This window comes from Phytophthora cinnamomi, assembly GCF_018691715.1.
Source record: "Phytophthora cinnamomi strain GKB4 chromosome Unknown Contig53, whole genome shotgun sequence".
Classification (NCBI taxonomy): Eukaryota; Oomycota; class Peronosporomycetes; order Peronosporales; family Peronosporaceae; genus Phytophthora; species Phytophthora cinnamomi.
This window is the reverse complement of record NW_027150986.1, coordinates 2,907,083-2,919,150: the sequence shown is the minus strand read 5'-3', so window position 1 is coordinate 2,919,150 and position 12,068 is coordinate 2,907,083. Positions and strand designations below refer to the sequence as shown.

The 12,068-nt window shown below is 56.5% G+C and overlaps 5 protein-coding genes across 5 annotated transcripts; 4 read left to right on the top strand and 1 right to left on the bottom strand.

The window, feature by feature from the left end:
• Positions 1-388: 388 nt before the first annotated feature.
• IUM83_00833 (Enolase) lies at positions 389-1,753 on the top strand (the record flags this gene model as incomplete). The annotated part of the gene is made up of 1 exon (XM_067924637.1): positions 389-1,753. The coding sequence occupies one exon, from the start codon at positions 389-391 to the stop codon at positions 1,751-1,753; it is 1,365 nt and encodes a 454-aa protein (XP_067789087.1).
• A 1,474-nt stretch (positions 1,754-3,227) lies between these two features.
• Positions 3,228-4,592, top strand: IUM83_00832 (Enolase; the record flags this gene model as incomplete). The annotated part of the gene is made up of 1 exon (XM_067924636.1): positions 3,228-4,592. One exon carries the CDS (start codon positions 3,228-3,230, stop codon positions 4,590-4,592), a length of 1,365 nt encoding a protein of 454 aa, XP_067789088.1.
• Positions 4,593-4,727: 135 nt separating this feature from the next.
• On the bottom strand, positions 4,728-5,319 carry IUM83_00831 (uncharacterized protein; the record flags this gene model as incomplete). Its single annotated transcript, XM_067924635.1, has 2 exons — positions 4,728-5,146; positions 5,229-5,319. The coding sequence occupies 2 exons, from the start codon at positions 5,317-5,319 to the stop codon at positions 4,728-4,730; spliced, it is 510 nt and encodes a 169-aa protein (XP_067789306.1).
• A 255-nt stretch (positions 5,320-5,574) lies between these two features.
• IUM83_00830 (tRNA(Ile)-lysidine synthetase) lies at positions 5,575-7,183 on the top strand (the record flags this gene model as incomplete). The annotated part of the gene is made up of 5 exons (XM_067924634.1): positions 5,575-5,800; positions 5,872-6,557; positions 6,630-6,732; positions 6,808-7,043; positions 7,124-7,183. 5 exons carry the CDS (start codon positions 5,575-5,577, stop codon positions 7,181-7,183), a joined length of 1,311 nt encoding a protein of 436 aa, XP_067789331.1.
• Positions 7,184-7,324: 141 nt separating this feature from the next.
• IUM83_00829 (FK506-binding protein 4) lies at positions 7,325-8,582 on the top strand (the record flags this gene model as incomplete). Its single annotated transcript, XM_067924633.1, has 2 exons — positions 7,325-8,205; positions 8,285-8,582. The coding sequence occupies 2 exons, from the start codon at positions 7,325-7,327 to the stop codon at positions 8,580-8,582; spliced, it is 1,179 nt and encodes a 392-aa protein (XP_067788556.1).
• Between the last annotated feature and the right edge of the window lie 3,486 nt (positions 8,583-12,068).

The following is a 12,068-nucleotide window of genomic DNA, read 5'->3' as shown; positions in this document are numbered from 1 at the left end:
GCTTGCTGAGCGCGTTGCTTGCCTGTTGTGGGCGCGTGCCATTCAGCTTCGATGGCTTCGTTTACTCACAAGAATCATTATCGTCGAGCAAATTACATTGACACCAGCTGTTACCCGTGCGCGCGTTGCTCTTGCAACCGAGCGCGACAAGCGCCAACCAGATTCGCGCCCAAGCAGAAGTCCGCCACGTACCCCGGGCCGGGGCCCGGCGTCTCACTGCGGCCACCTCGGCCGAGGCGAATCTTGGCTCTCGACGTTAATGCTGCCGAACCTCGAGGACGGTTGACAGGCGAGCCGAGGAGCTCATTTACGAATTGGCGTATCAAGCCTCAGTTCAATCCCCACTCCTGGCAAGCGTCTTCGCAAGCTACCACCCTCCGTCTCGACAATGGTGTCCATCCTGTCCATCAAGGCCCGTCAGATCTTCGACTCGCGGGGCAACCCCACCGTCGAGGTCGACCTGACCACCGAGCTGGGCCAGTACCGTGCTGCTGTCCCCAGCGGAGCCTCCACGGGCGAGTTCGAGGCCCTGGAGATGCGTGACGGCGGCAAGGCCTACATGGGCAAGGGTGTCCTGAACGCCGTGAAGAACGTGAACGAGATCATCGCCCCCGCTCTCATCGGCAAGGACGTGACCAAGCAGGCCGAGCTTGACCGCTACATGGTCGAGCAGCTCGATGGCACGCAGAACGAGTGGGGCTGGTGCAAGAAGAAATTGGGCGCCAACGCCATCCTGGGCGTGTCGCTCGCGCTGTGCCGCGCTGGCGCCGCCGCCAAGAAGCAGCCCCTGTGGCAGTACATCGCCGACCTGGCCGGCAACCCGACGCCGTGCCTGCCCGTGCCGTCGTTCAACATCATCAACGGCGGCTCGCACGCCGGCAACAAGCTGGCCATGCAGGAGTTCATGATCCTTCCCGTGGGCGCCACTAGCTTCACGGAGGCCATGAAGATCGGCTCGGAGGTGTACCACAACCTGAAGAAGGTGATCAAGGGCCGCTACGGCCTGGACGCCACGGCTGTGGGTGACGAGGGTGGTTTCGCCCCGAACATCCAGTCGAACGGCGAGGCCATCGACCTGATCGAGGAGGCCATTAAGGCGGCCGACTACACGAACCAGGTGCGTCTGGGCATGGACGTTGCTGCTTCGGAGTTCTACACCGGTGCCGAGGACGCTCGTTACAACCTTGACTTCAAGAACGAGAATGCCCCCGAGTCGGAGAAGATCTCTGCTGACAAGCTGCAGGAGGTGTACGAGGGCTTCATTGCCAAGTGTGCTGGCTCGAGCAAGATCGTGTCGATCGAGGACCCGTTCGACCAGGACGACTGGGCTTCGTGGGTGAAGTTCACCGGCAAGGTCGGCGAGGACGTGCAGATCGTGGGCGATGACCTGACGGTGACGAACCCGACCCGTGTGAAGAAGGCCATCGAGCAGAAGGCTTGCAACGCCCTTCTGCTGAAGGTGAACCAGATCGGTAGCATCACGGAGTCTATTGAGGCCGTGACGATGGCGAAGAAGGCTGGCTGGGCCATCATGGCCAGCCACCGCAGCGGTGAGACGGAGGACACGTTCATCGCGGACCTGGCTGTGGGTCTGAGCGCCGGCCAGATCAAGACGGGCGCCCCGTGCCGTTCGGAGCGTCTGGCGAAGTACAACCAGCTTCTGCGTATCGAGGAGGAGCTGGGCGCCAAGGCTCGCTACGCCGGCGAGGACTTCCGCAACGTGGAGAAGCTGGGCAAGTACTCGACCTTCTAAGCGTCGAGTCCTAGAAGCATGCACGCATTCGTGCGTATAGTGTCGTCAGTTAGTTCTAGCGTTGACGCTGGCATTGCCAAGCAGGACGCGGGGTAATGCGAATTAATCGACATAGATTTTATGGTATGGCCCATGTTGAAGTTGTATGAAAGATACTGACATGGCAGTTCCACAATCGAATGGACGGGAATTGGCGCAAAGGATCCTGGCGCAACGGGTGGCCTCACCCCCATGTTGGTGGCCTCGACGTCTTGGAGCGCCTTAGGCATGACACTCGCTGCAGTGCAATAGCGGTAGACACATTGCACCGGGAATAGTAGCAGCGGAGAGGGAGCCTGCGTCATTCCCGTTCTCTCTGGATTTGGCCGACCTTGGCATCGACGCCAACAAGGACTCAGGTCGCGTTTTGGAGTCCAAGGACACATGGGCCGATTGTTGTGCGCCAGTGTTTCTCCCAGCTGTGCTGGCGATGGAATCTCGCATGGCGGCGACCGACACTGCTACATCGCCGCGCAGCGTAGCGCGGTGTGTGCATCAGTCAATGAGGCGTAGCAAACTCGGTGTCCCTATGTCCATGAGAGACGCAAGCCACCTGGGGGCGAAACCAAGTGTTTCTCGCACGGTTTCTATCCGAAGAGGAGGCAAGCGTGCACTGCTGCGCGCGTCAAGATCCTGGACGTCGATCAGGGACATTTCGCTAAGAAGCAACGCGCCTCCTTGCTCGCAAGTTCCGCTTGCCAATTAATTGTCCACGCCCGCGATTCACAGCTGCGTGGCTTCGCTCTCGCAGGAAATCCTACGCCGTCGAGCAAACTGCATCGACGACACCAGTGTAACAATGGCGAATGCGTCGCCACTGTGGCTGAGCTTGGTGCTGAGACAGCGGGCTCCCCGCATTTGACAAGCGTCGTCGGACCGCTTTAACGCCGCCGTCTTTGCTTCCTCACCGTGGTTTAGCCGTGCAATCAAGCCGCCGTTGCGAGCTCGGGCCCTTATGCACACGCTGCTCGGCCTTCCGGTCATAAACGCCGCGGCGAGCGTCGTCGCAAGAGACACGCACCGCCGAAGCAGTCAGCCTATCTTAGGACACGAGGTAAACATTAAACTAGGCAAACGAAGATAAGCCCTCGTCGGAGCCCTCAGCGCTATCTACACCAGTCTACAATGCTCAATTCATACAAATAGCCCATTGCTAAGGAGACCTAGACGTTCTCTCCAACTCCTGACGCATTATGCTGCTCTATCGCAGCAGGAACATGCGCGATACACGCCATTTCCGTGCCGTTTCTAACCGATGAACTAACCTTAAACTAGTCTCACATAGCATAAAACGTCCCCGCACCGAGGACGGAGGAGAAAGATCGGAGGGGGTGACTGTGGGGAACTTGCGAGCCAAGCCTCCAGCACGAAGTCTCATTTCCGAATTGGCCCTCCAAGCCTCAAGTTCCCGAAAACAAGCCCCCTTCCCCCAACAATGGTGTCGATTGTGTCGATCAAGGCCCGCCAGATCTTCGACTCGCGTGGCAACCCTACCGTCGAGGTCGACCTCGTCACTGAGCTCGGCGAGTACCGCGCCGCTGTCCCCAGCGGAGCCTCCACGGGCGAGTTCGAGGCCCTGGAGATGCGTGACGGCGGCAAGGCCTACATGGGCAAGGGTGTCCTGAACGCCGTGAAGAACGTGAACGAGATCATCGCCCCCGCTCTCATCGGCAAGGACGTGACCAAGCAGGCCGAGCTTGACCGCTACATGGTCGAGCAGCTCGATGGCACGCAGAACGAGTGGGGCTGGTGCAAGAAGAAATTGGGCGCCAACGCCATCCTGGGCGTGTCGCTCGCGCTGTGCCGCGCTGGCGCCGCCGCCAAGAAGCAGCCCCTGTGGCAGTACATCGCCGACCTGGCCGGCAACCCGACGCCGTGCCTGCCCGTGCCGTCGTTCAACATCATCAACGGCGGCTCGCACGCCGGCAACAAGCTGGCCATGCAGGAGTTCATGATCCTTCCCGTGGGCGCCACTAGCTTCACGGAGGCCATGAAGATCGGCTCGGAGGTGTACCACAACCTGAAGAAGGTGATCAAGGGCCGCTACGGCCTGGACGCCACGGCTGTGGGTGACGAGGGTGGTTTCGCCCCGAACATCCAGTCGAACGGCGAGGCCATCGACCTGATCGAGGAGGCCATTAAGGCGGCCGACTACACGAACCAGGTGCGTCTGGGCATGGACGTTGCTGCTTCGGAGTTCTACACCGGTGCCGAGGACGCTCGTTACAACCTTGACTTCAAGAACGAGAATGCCCCCGAGTCGGAGAAGATCTCTGCTGACAAACTGCAGGAGGTGTACGAGGGCTTCATTGCCAAGTGTGCTGGCTCGAGCAAGATCGTGTCGATCGAGGACCCGTTCGACCAGGACGACTGGGCTTCGTGGGTGAAGTTCACCGGCAAGGTCGGCGAGGACGTGCAGATCGTGGGCGATGACCTGACGGTGACGAACCCGACCCGTGTGAAGAAGGCCATCGAGCAGAAGGCTTGCAACGCCCTTCTGCTGAAGGTGAACCAGATCGGTAGCATCACGGAGTCTATTGAGGCCGTGACGATGGCGAAGAAGGCTGGCTGGGCCATCATGGCCAGCCACCGCAGCGGTGAGACGGAGGACACGTTCATCGCGGACCTGGCTGTGGGTCTGAGCGCCGGCCAGATCAAGACGGGCGCCCCGTGCCGTTCGGAGCGTCTGGCGAAGTACAACCAGCTTCTGCGTATCGAGGAGGAGCTGGGCGCCAAGGCTCGCTACGCCGGCGAGGACTTCCGCAACGTGGAGAAGCTGGGCAAGTACTCGACCTTCTAAGTGTTTCATGCACACCGCAACGAGCAGTAGCTCTCTTTTCGCAAGAGGTTAAGTTCAACACGTATACCAACAGTTCTAGTTTTTAAATCCGACTTTGTGTCATGCTTTGTGAGCACGATTACGGGCCATTTCGTGTCATTTCGTAATTCGGCCCTTCTTCATCGTGCTCGCTTGGGTTCGGAAGGCTGAGTAGTGGGCAGTGCCACCGTAAACCTTCTTGTCCGGCGTGAAAGCGGTGAACAGGTCGGAGGTCGACTGCTGCTTAGGCGAGCCGTACGTGGCAAGCCAATGCTTCAAACTCGTGATCGTGGTGCCGGTGTGGTCAACGTCTTGCCCTTCGGCGCTCTTCTCGATCTTCTCGGTGAGCTGGTCGATCTGCTTCTGGAGGTGAACGATTTGCTCCTGCAGTCGCTGCATCTCGCCTGTGCGCAGCACATTTTTCACGTGCTCGGGTTGCTCGTAGTACGCAAAGTACCCAGGCCGCTTGGACGCAGTGATGGCCGCTTCCAGGTTCTTGCAGGTCTTGCGAGAGACTTCGTTGAACCCCCCAGGAGCTTACGACACACAATGACGGGGCACACATTAGTCTTCGATTGCAACGCACATCAACTAGGTAGCATTGAGACAGCGGCGCACCATCGAGAAGCTCATTGAGCTTGGCAGCCTTGGCCTTCTGCTGCTCGAGCAGCTCGACCTTCTTCTTCACGAGCTCCTGCGTGAGTTCCATGGTGGATGATCAACTTAAGACCCGTTTATTCCGAGCGAACGCAGCAACATGGTCGTGACGAAAGACTTGCTCGTCTTCGGGGCTGGGTCTCGTCCTCGCCGCAAAAAATAGCGAGCCCAAATCAAACTTCAACTACAGCCCAAATTACGCTGGTTTAGGTCCATTTCTTAAATAAGAGTAGTGGACGATCCACCACTGTCCACTACTCTGGTGGACGGTCCACTACTCTTATTTTGGGCTCCGAATCAATTCGCCATGTGGACCGCGCGCGCTGTTCGATGCCTTCGCTTGGCGCACGCCCAGCGCGCGTCCCCCAGCCTCCTTGCTGCCCACTTGTCCACGACAATAGACACGACAATAGACACTATCCCCCAAAACGAGCGCAACACTTCTGTGTCGGCGGTGGAGTTCGCGGAGTTCGTGCGCAAGTGCGGGTTGTCCAAGAAGAGGCTGCATCAGCAGCTCTATCCGCTGGAAAATGGTACGCGCTCACCATATTTTTGGGTGCATCTGCGACGTGTGCCAATGATACGTGCACCTAATTGCGCGCAGGTCGACGAGCACCGGCGGGCGAGTTCCCAATTGCAGTGGCCGTTTCCGGCGGCGCCGACAGCATGGCGCTGCTGCTGCTGCTCAGGGAATACCTACAGAAGAGTCGTGTCAAGACCCCGCTTCTGGCAGTCACAGTGGACCACCAGCTGCGTGCTGAGAGCAGCCGAGAAGCGCTGGAGGTTGCCAAGATCTGTGCCAAGCGTGGCGGCATCACGCACGTCACAAAGGTGTGTGAGTGGCAAACCGAGGAGGATGAAGCAAGTGGTCGTGGTGCTGGAGTGAAAGATCCGTTGAGGTTGGTGAAACCGCGCGAGAGCAAGATGGAGGAGCAGGCGCGGCAGTATCGGTATAGCTTGTTGAGGCAGGTGTGTGAAGAGCACCGCGTGCGCTGCTTGTTCGTCGCGCACAATCTCGGCGACCAACTGGAAACGACACTCTTCCGTCTCGGACGAGCAAGCGGAATTAACGGACTGGCAGGTATAGCGAAACAAGTGCCATTCCTCTCTCTTGATGAATCGACACGCGAGGCTCGTGACAGCCAATCTGAGGAGGTAGTCACGCTCGTTCGGCCACTACTCTCCGTAACCAAGGACCAGTTGATAGCGACCTGCAACCGATTTCAGCAGACGTGGATGCACGACCCGTCCAATGATGACCTTGTGTACGATCGTGTTCGGATCCGTGAGGTACGGCCGGTGACATGCGAGAATAGCGCTGGCAATTTTGGAGTAATATTGGTGGGGGTACTGTCTAAGCAGGAGTTAAAGCGGGTGGAGAGAGAGCACGGGCCAGACGTCCTGGACTTGTTCGCGAGGTTTCAGCAGACCGCAGAGAAAGCAAAGAAGGAGTTTTCAAGAATTGGTACGCACTCTGACTCTGTTGTGAGATGGTCATAAAGGCATTTCTAACAAATGCTCGTGTGTACGTGCTACTCAGAGCGAGTCATGCTACAGAAGTACACAGTGACCTGGGAGCCAGACTCAGTGGTCATTCGCATGGCTGTATTCCACGACCCCAAAATGTTCGACGAGCTGCTTTACCGACTGCTCTCGATTATCATTTTGCAAGTTGGAAACAAGGAGGCGCCCCCGCGACTGGCATCTGTCGCTCGTCTTGCAGCCGACATCCATCGATTGGAAACTGGGAAGCAGATCACACTAGGCGGGTGTCGGGTACGTACGCTAGCCAATATCACGCAATGCTTTTGCTTTGAAGAGATACATGCCAACCCTATGCGGAACACTGTTTGCAGATAAAGAAGGCAGCAAAGGGCCGTCGACTTGAATTCAAGCCTGAGCGCAAGAGCAGATAACCCGCACTTCAATCAAATACCGGTAACCAACTGATATACCGATATATACTGTGTTATGTTTGAAATTGATGGCGGCGACGAGAAGAGCTCATTGTTGAACGCGCATCACCTGTGCTACCTTCTCCGTCGTACCTGTGCACTATGGGCAAGAAGTCTGCGCCGGTCGAGGTGGCGCCCGTGCCCGGTTTCTTCGGCCACGTGGTGAAGCCTGGCCACCCGCTCAAGTGGTCCAACGAGGTCGAGGACTTCTGCATGCAGCTCAACTCGGCCGCGCTGGGCGCCGACGCGACCAAGGGCCGCTCCACGCTGTCCGTGGTGGCCAAGACGTCCAAGATCGCGCTGTGCACGCTGACGCCCGAGGTATCGGAACAGTGGAACCTGACGCAGACGTTCACGCCCATGGACGGCGCCATCGAGTTCGTGGTGGACGGTCCCAACGCCATCCACATCACGGGCTTCATCGAGGTGGAGGACGAGGAGGACAGCGGTGACGAGCACGACTTCGACGACTTGGGCGACGACGAGGAGGAGATGATGGTGTTCGGAGGCGACGGCGACTCGAGCGACGATGACGTCGACGAGGACGAGGAAGAGGAGGAGCTCAACGACGAGGCCAAGAAGAACCGCTTCGAGGTGCTCGAGGAGCGTCTTCACAACGACGATCCCGAGTCCAAGAAGAAGTCCCCCAAGAAGGAGTCGAAGAAGGAGATTAAGAAGGAGACCAAGAAGGAGATTAAGGAGGAAGTGAAGAAGGAGTCGAAGAAGGAGGCTGCTGCCAAGAAGGCGGCCGCCGCCGCCGCCGAGGCGGAGAAGAAGGCGAAGGAGGAGAAGGAGGCCGAGAAGAAGAAGGCCAAGGCCGCCAAGCAGGCGGAAAAGGAGAAGAAGACCGCCGAGAAGCTGGCGGAGGTGACCGCGAACAGCGCGAAGAGCAAGAAGCGTGCGGCCCCCGCGGACGCTGTCGAGGTCCCGAAGAAGGTCAAGGTCGCCACCCGTGTGCACAAGGGCGTCACCATCGAGGACGTGTAAGTTGTGATGCCGTGGAGTAGACCTATTGTGTGGACATCGCGAGCTAATGCGTATGGTGCTTGCTTTTCTCTTCAGCGCCGTCGGCAAGGGCCGAGCCGTGATGCGTGGTCGCAAGGTGGGCATCGTCTACCGCGGCCGCCTGACCAACGGCAAGCAGTTCGACGCGACGCAGAACCGCAAGAAGCCGTTCACGTTCCGCCACGGTATCGGCGATGTGATCAAGGGCATGGATATCGGTATCGAGGGCATGCGCGTGGGCAGCAAGCGCACGATCACCATCCCGTCGAAGCTTGGCTACGGCCGTGAGGGCTCGCCGCCCGTCATCCCGAGCAATGCGGACCTTATCTTCGAGATCGAGGTCGTGAGCGCATAGAGCGCTGCAGCGCTGCCGGGCTGCGTCGTTGTGCATGTTGACGAACGCACGTTCAAAACAAATACACGACGAGCTTTGCTGTGCATCACATCTCCCGTTTAACATTTGTGCCTCCTGCTGGCGGAACTGGGTTAAGGAACAGAACTCCGAAACGAGTAAGTGGACTTCCACTCACTTAAGATAATTCCTCGAGCAGCACTTCGGATCAGATGCAGCGGTCAGCAAAAATGAATAAGTGCGCCAACGACTATGCGTGCTATACACGTACGATACTATTGAAACGAGGGGAGACCTACCGCTCAAGTGTCTTGGAATACAGGGTTTATTGCGCCAGCCGACTACAAGAATCATGGGCACGGAAGCTAGTAATGATACTTTTCACGTCGTCCAGAGGAGGAGTGCTCGGCTTCGCAGGGGAGTTCTTTTGCCGCCGTAGAGTGTAAACCAAACCGACACACCCTAGCAGAAAGATGAAGACGCCGACTGGGACGATATAGGTCAGGTCCTGCTTCCAGTCGCGGGTATCACCAATTTCGGCTGGAACTTGGGGTGGCATGAGCGTCGAGCCACTGCTAGATGAGATCCCGGCGCAAGCATCTCCAGTGAAGAGGCTCAACACCAACATCTCTGTGTCGCCAAGCGACGACTGTGGTGTTGTTGCCGTGGACGTATCTCTCATGCATACGTCGCCTGCAAGCGAACGAAAATGCGATCATATTTCGACGAGGATTTCAACGCTTCAGACAGGCTAGCGTTGTCCACGTCTTTGAGTGGAATCGGCGCCACGGCATCGTTCACCGCAACCTCGCCCTCAAGATAGGCATCAACGGTATTCGTGATAGCTGATGTGAACGCCAGAGCGATGGTGTCGTTCTCTCCGCAGTTACCTTGTAATCGATTCTCGATCCCGACGGCAGCTAGAACAGCATCGCTGTCAGCCCAAGAGTTGGCATCCCACTCCACCACCATGGCGCATATCGACTGCGACGACAATATCGTTGAGTTCACACCATGAAATCTTGCCCAGAAGGTCGAAAACTTCTCGTGCTCAGCTCCGTCTTCGATCACGAACCAACTAGCAGTTTCGTAGAGGACCCTGCTGTCTGCAGTGGCGGCATAGCGGCCCGAATTGCGACCCAGGGCCGGGTGAACTTGCTTCTCCCCACATGATACTTATCATCGGTGCTCCAGTAGCGTTCAGAGACGAAAAAGCTCTTGCAGATCCATCGCGAGGGCAACCATCAGCCAGTCGAATGAACGTGCGGCCCGCAGCTTCGGGGACAATCGTGCTGGATTCATCGTGCATCTTTAGCGCCGCCACAACACCATTCACTGCGATTTCCCCCTTCAAATAGCTAACCGCAGTCTTCGACGCGGACGACGAAAATGCCACAACGAACGTGTCATTTTCTCCGCACTTGGCTGCCATCCGGTCCTCCGTATCGACCGCAGACAGCGCCGATTTCGAGTCCAGCCACGACGAGTTCCACTCCGCCGCCATAGCGACAATCGCACCGACGGATGTAGACATAAGGTTAACCGCACATACAACATAAGGAAATGCACAGAGCCAGATACGTTAAATCCACAGATACGCAATACGCTGTACTGCGTCATCGCCCTAAGTGCGATGACGCAGTGCCGCAGCTCAGCAACTCTGGCCCTCTCACTTACCTTTCTCCACCACGGCGCGCACGCGTTTTCGGTCCTTTCCGGGACCCGCCGCCCCGCGCTCACCGCCAGACGCCATCGCCGCCGCCGCCCCCTCGCATCGGCGATGCATTGTGGCGCGTCGCAGCTGGCGTACCGTCCGCCGCGCATTGCGCCGCTGTTGGAGGCGGAGGTTCCGCTGTCGGCTTCCATAGCAACCATTCACTAAACAATTTGTTTGATCGAAGAAGTATGGTACTGGGTTTCTCTATGGGGGACTTGGCTGCCTTCTGGAACGTTGGGTACACTATCAAACAAAAGGTCTTTCGTGGGTCGTTGTGCGATGAAGCTCTACATGAAGTTGAGCATTTGGACTTCGAGCCTGTATTTCGCAAGGTGTATGCGAAGAGACTTGACCCCTATCGGGGCCAAGCGAACTTAGACGTGAATAGCGATGGTTTGGCGAACATTCACAGCGTGGTGGCCGGACTTGTGGAGGCAGCTAATACCCAGTGGGAAGTGAATGAAGGTACATGGCATGCAATGAAATCGCTACCAGGAGGTAGAACGCAGGCACCGCATCAGGACTTTCCGACTTTTGAGATCACCCAGGCATTTTTACGCCATAGAGTTGTGCAAGGGTCGGTGATCGAGGCGTTAATGGATAATACAGCCATACATGTTTATCAGGGTTGCCTTGGAGGTCCAGTGGAAAAAGGTGGAAGAGTTACGTTGCTACTAAGCCGAGGCGATCTTCTTTTGTTCCGTGGAGATCTCGCTCATGCAGGAGCCAAGTACGAAGAGGAGAATATCCGTCTTCACTGCTACGTACGGGTGATAGGTATTCCGCAAAAGCCAAATGCAACGGAGGTTGTTCTGTTTAAAACCCACGACTGCAAGAATTGCATGCACATGTTTTATTCTCGCCGCGACCTTAGAGAACACAAGTCTGCGTGCACTACCCGAGGGACATTTCCCTGCCTTTACTGCGACAGCAGCTACAACATTCGAAACTCCCTCACAAAGCACATTGGCCGTGAGCATCGCAACGAGCATCAACCCTGCCGAGCCCGCGCACGTGATGCAGAGGAGGGTAAAGAGGACGACAGCGAGGACGGAGAGGATCCCAACGACGGCGAGGAGGATGACGATGAAGTGGACTGTAGTGGGTCTAACTTGACTCACTACTTTTGCTTACACGTTGCGCTACGTGTATGAGGAAGCGTAAGTACTTAGTAATTACTTGAGTTAATTATATTTGAATACACAAATATAATTCAAATCAGATAAGACTCCAAGTAGCTAGTTTAAGGTAAAATGAGAACTGTATTGTTTGTGAATTGGTCTTCCTCCTAAATCTGCTAAAACTGTTTATCATCTATGAAAGGGTTGGCAGCGGCTGGCTGTCAGAGCTCCGCTAATATGCATGTCTCTGATTGGTAGAAAGATGCTGCTTTCTACTTTGGGTAGGTGTGGACCACTCATTGTGGTGGTCCACTTCAATGTATCCATCGGTGTGACTTACACCAAGGTGAGGAAGTATCTAAAACTTTTAACAGATATTTATCTGTTAAACCATAAGTGACAATTGTCATGCACAAGTGACAGTTGTCACATTGGTCTTCCTCCTAAATCTGCTAAAACTGTTTATCATCTATGAAAGGGGTTGGCAGCGGCTGGCTGTCAGGGCCCCGCTAATATGCACGTCTCTGATTGGTAGAAAGATGCTGCTTTCTACTTTGGGTAGGTGTGGACCACTCATTGTGGTGACCCACTTCAATGTATCCATTGGTGTGACTTACACCAAGGTGAGGAAGTATCTAAAACTTTTAACAG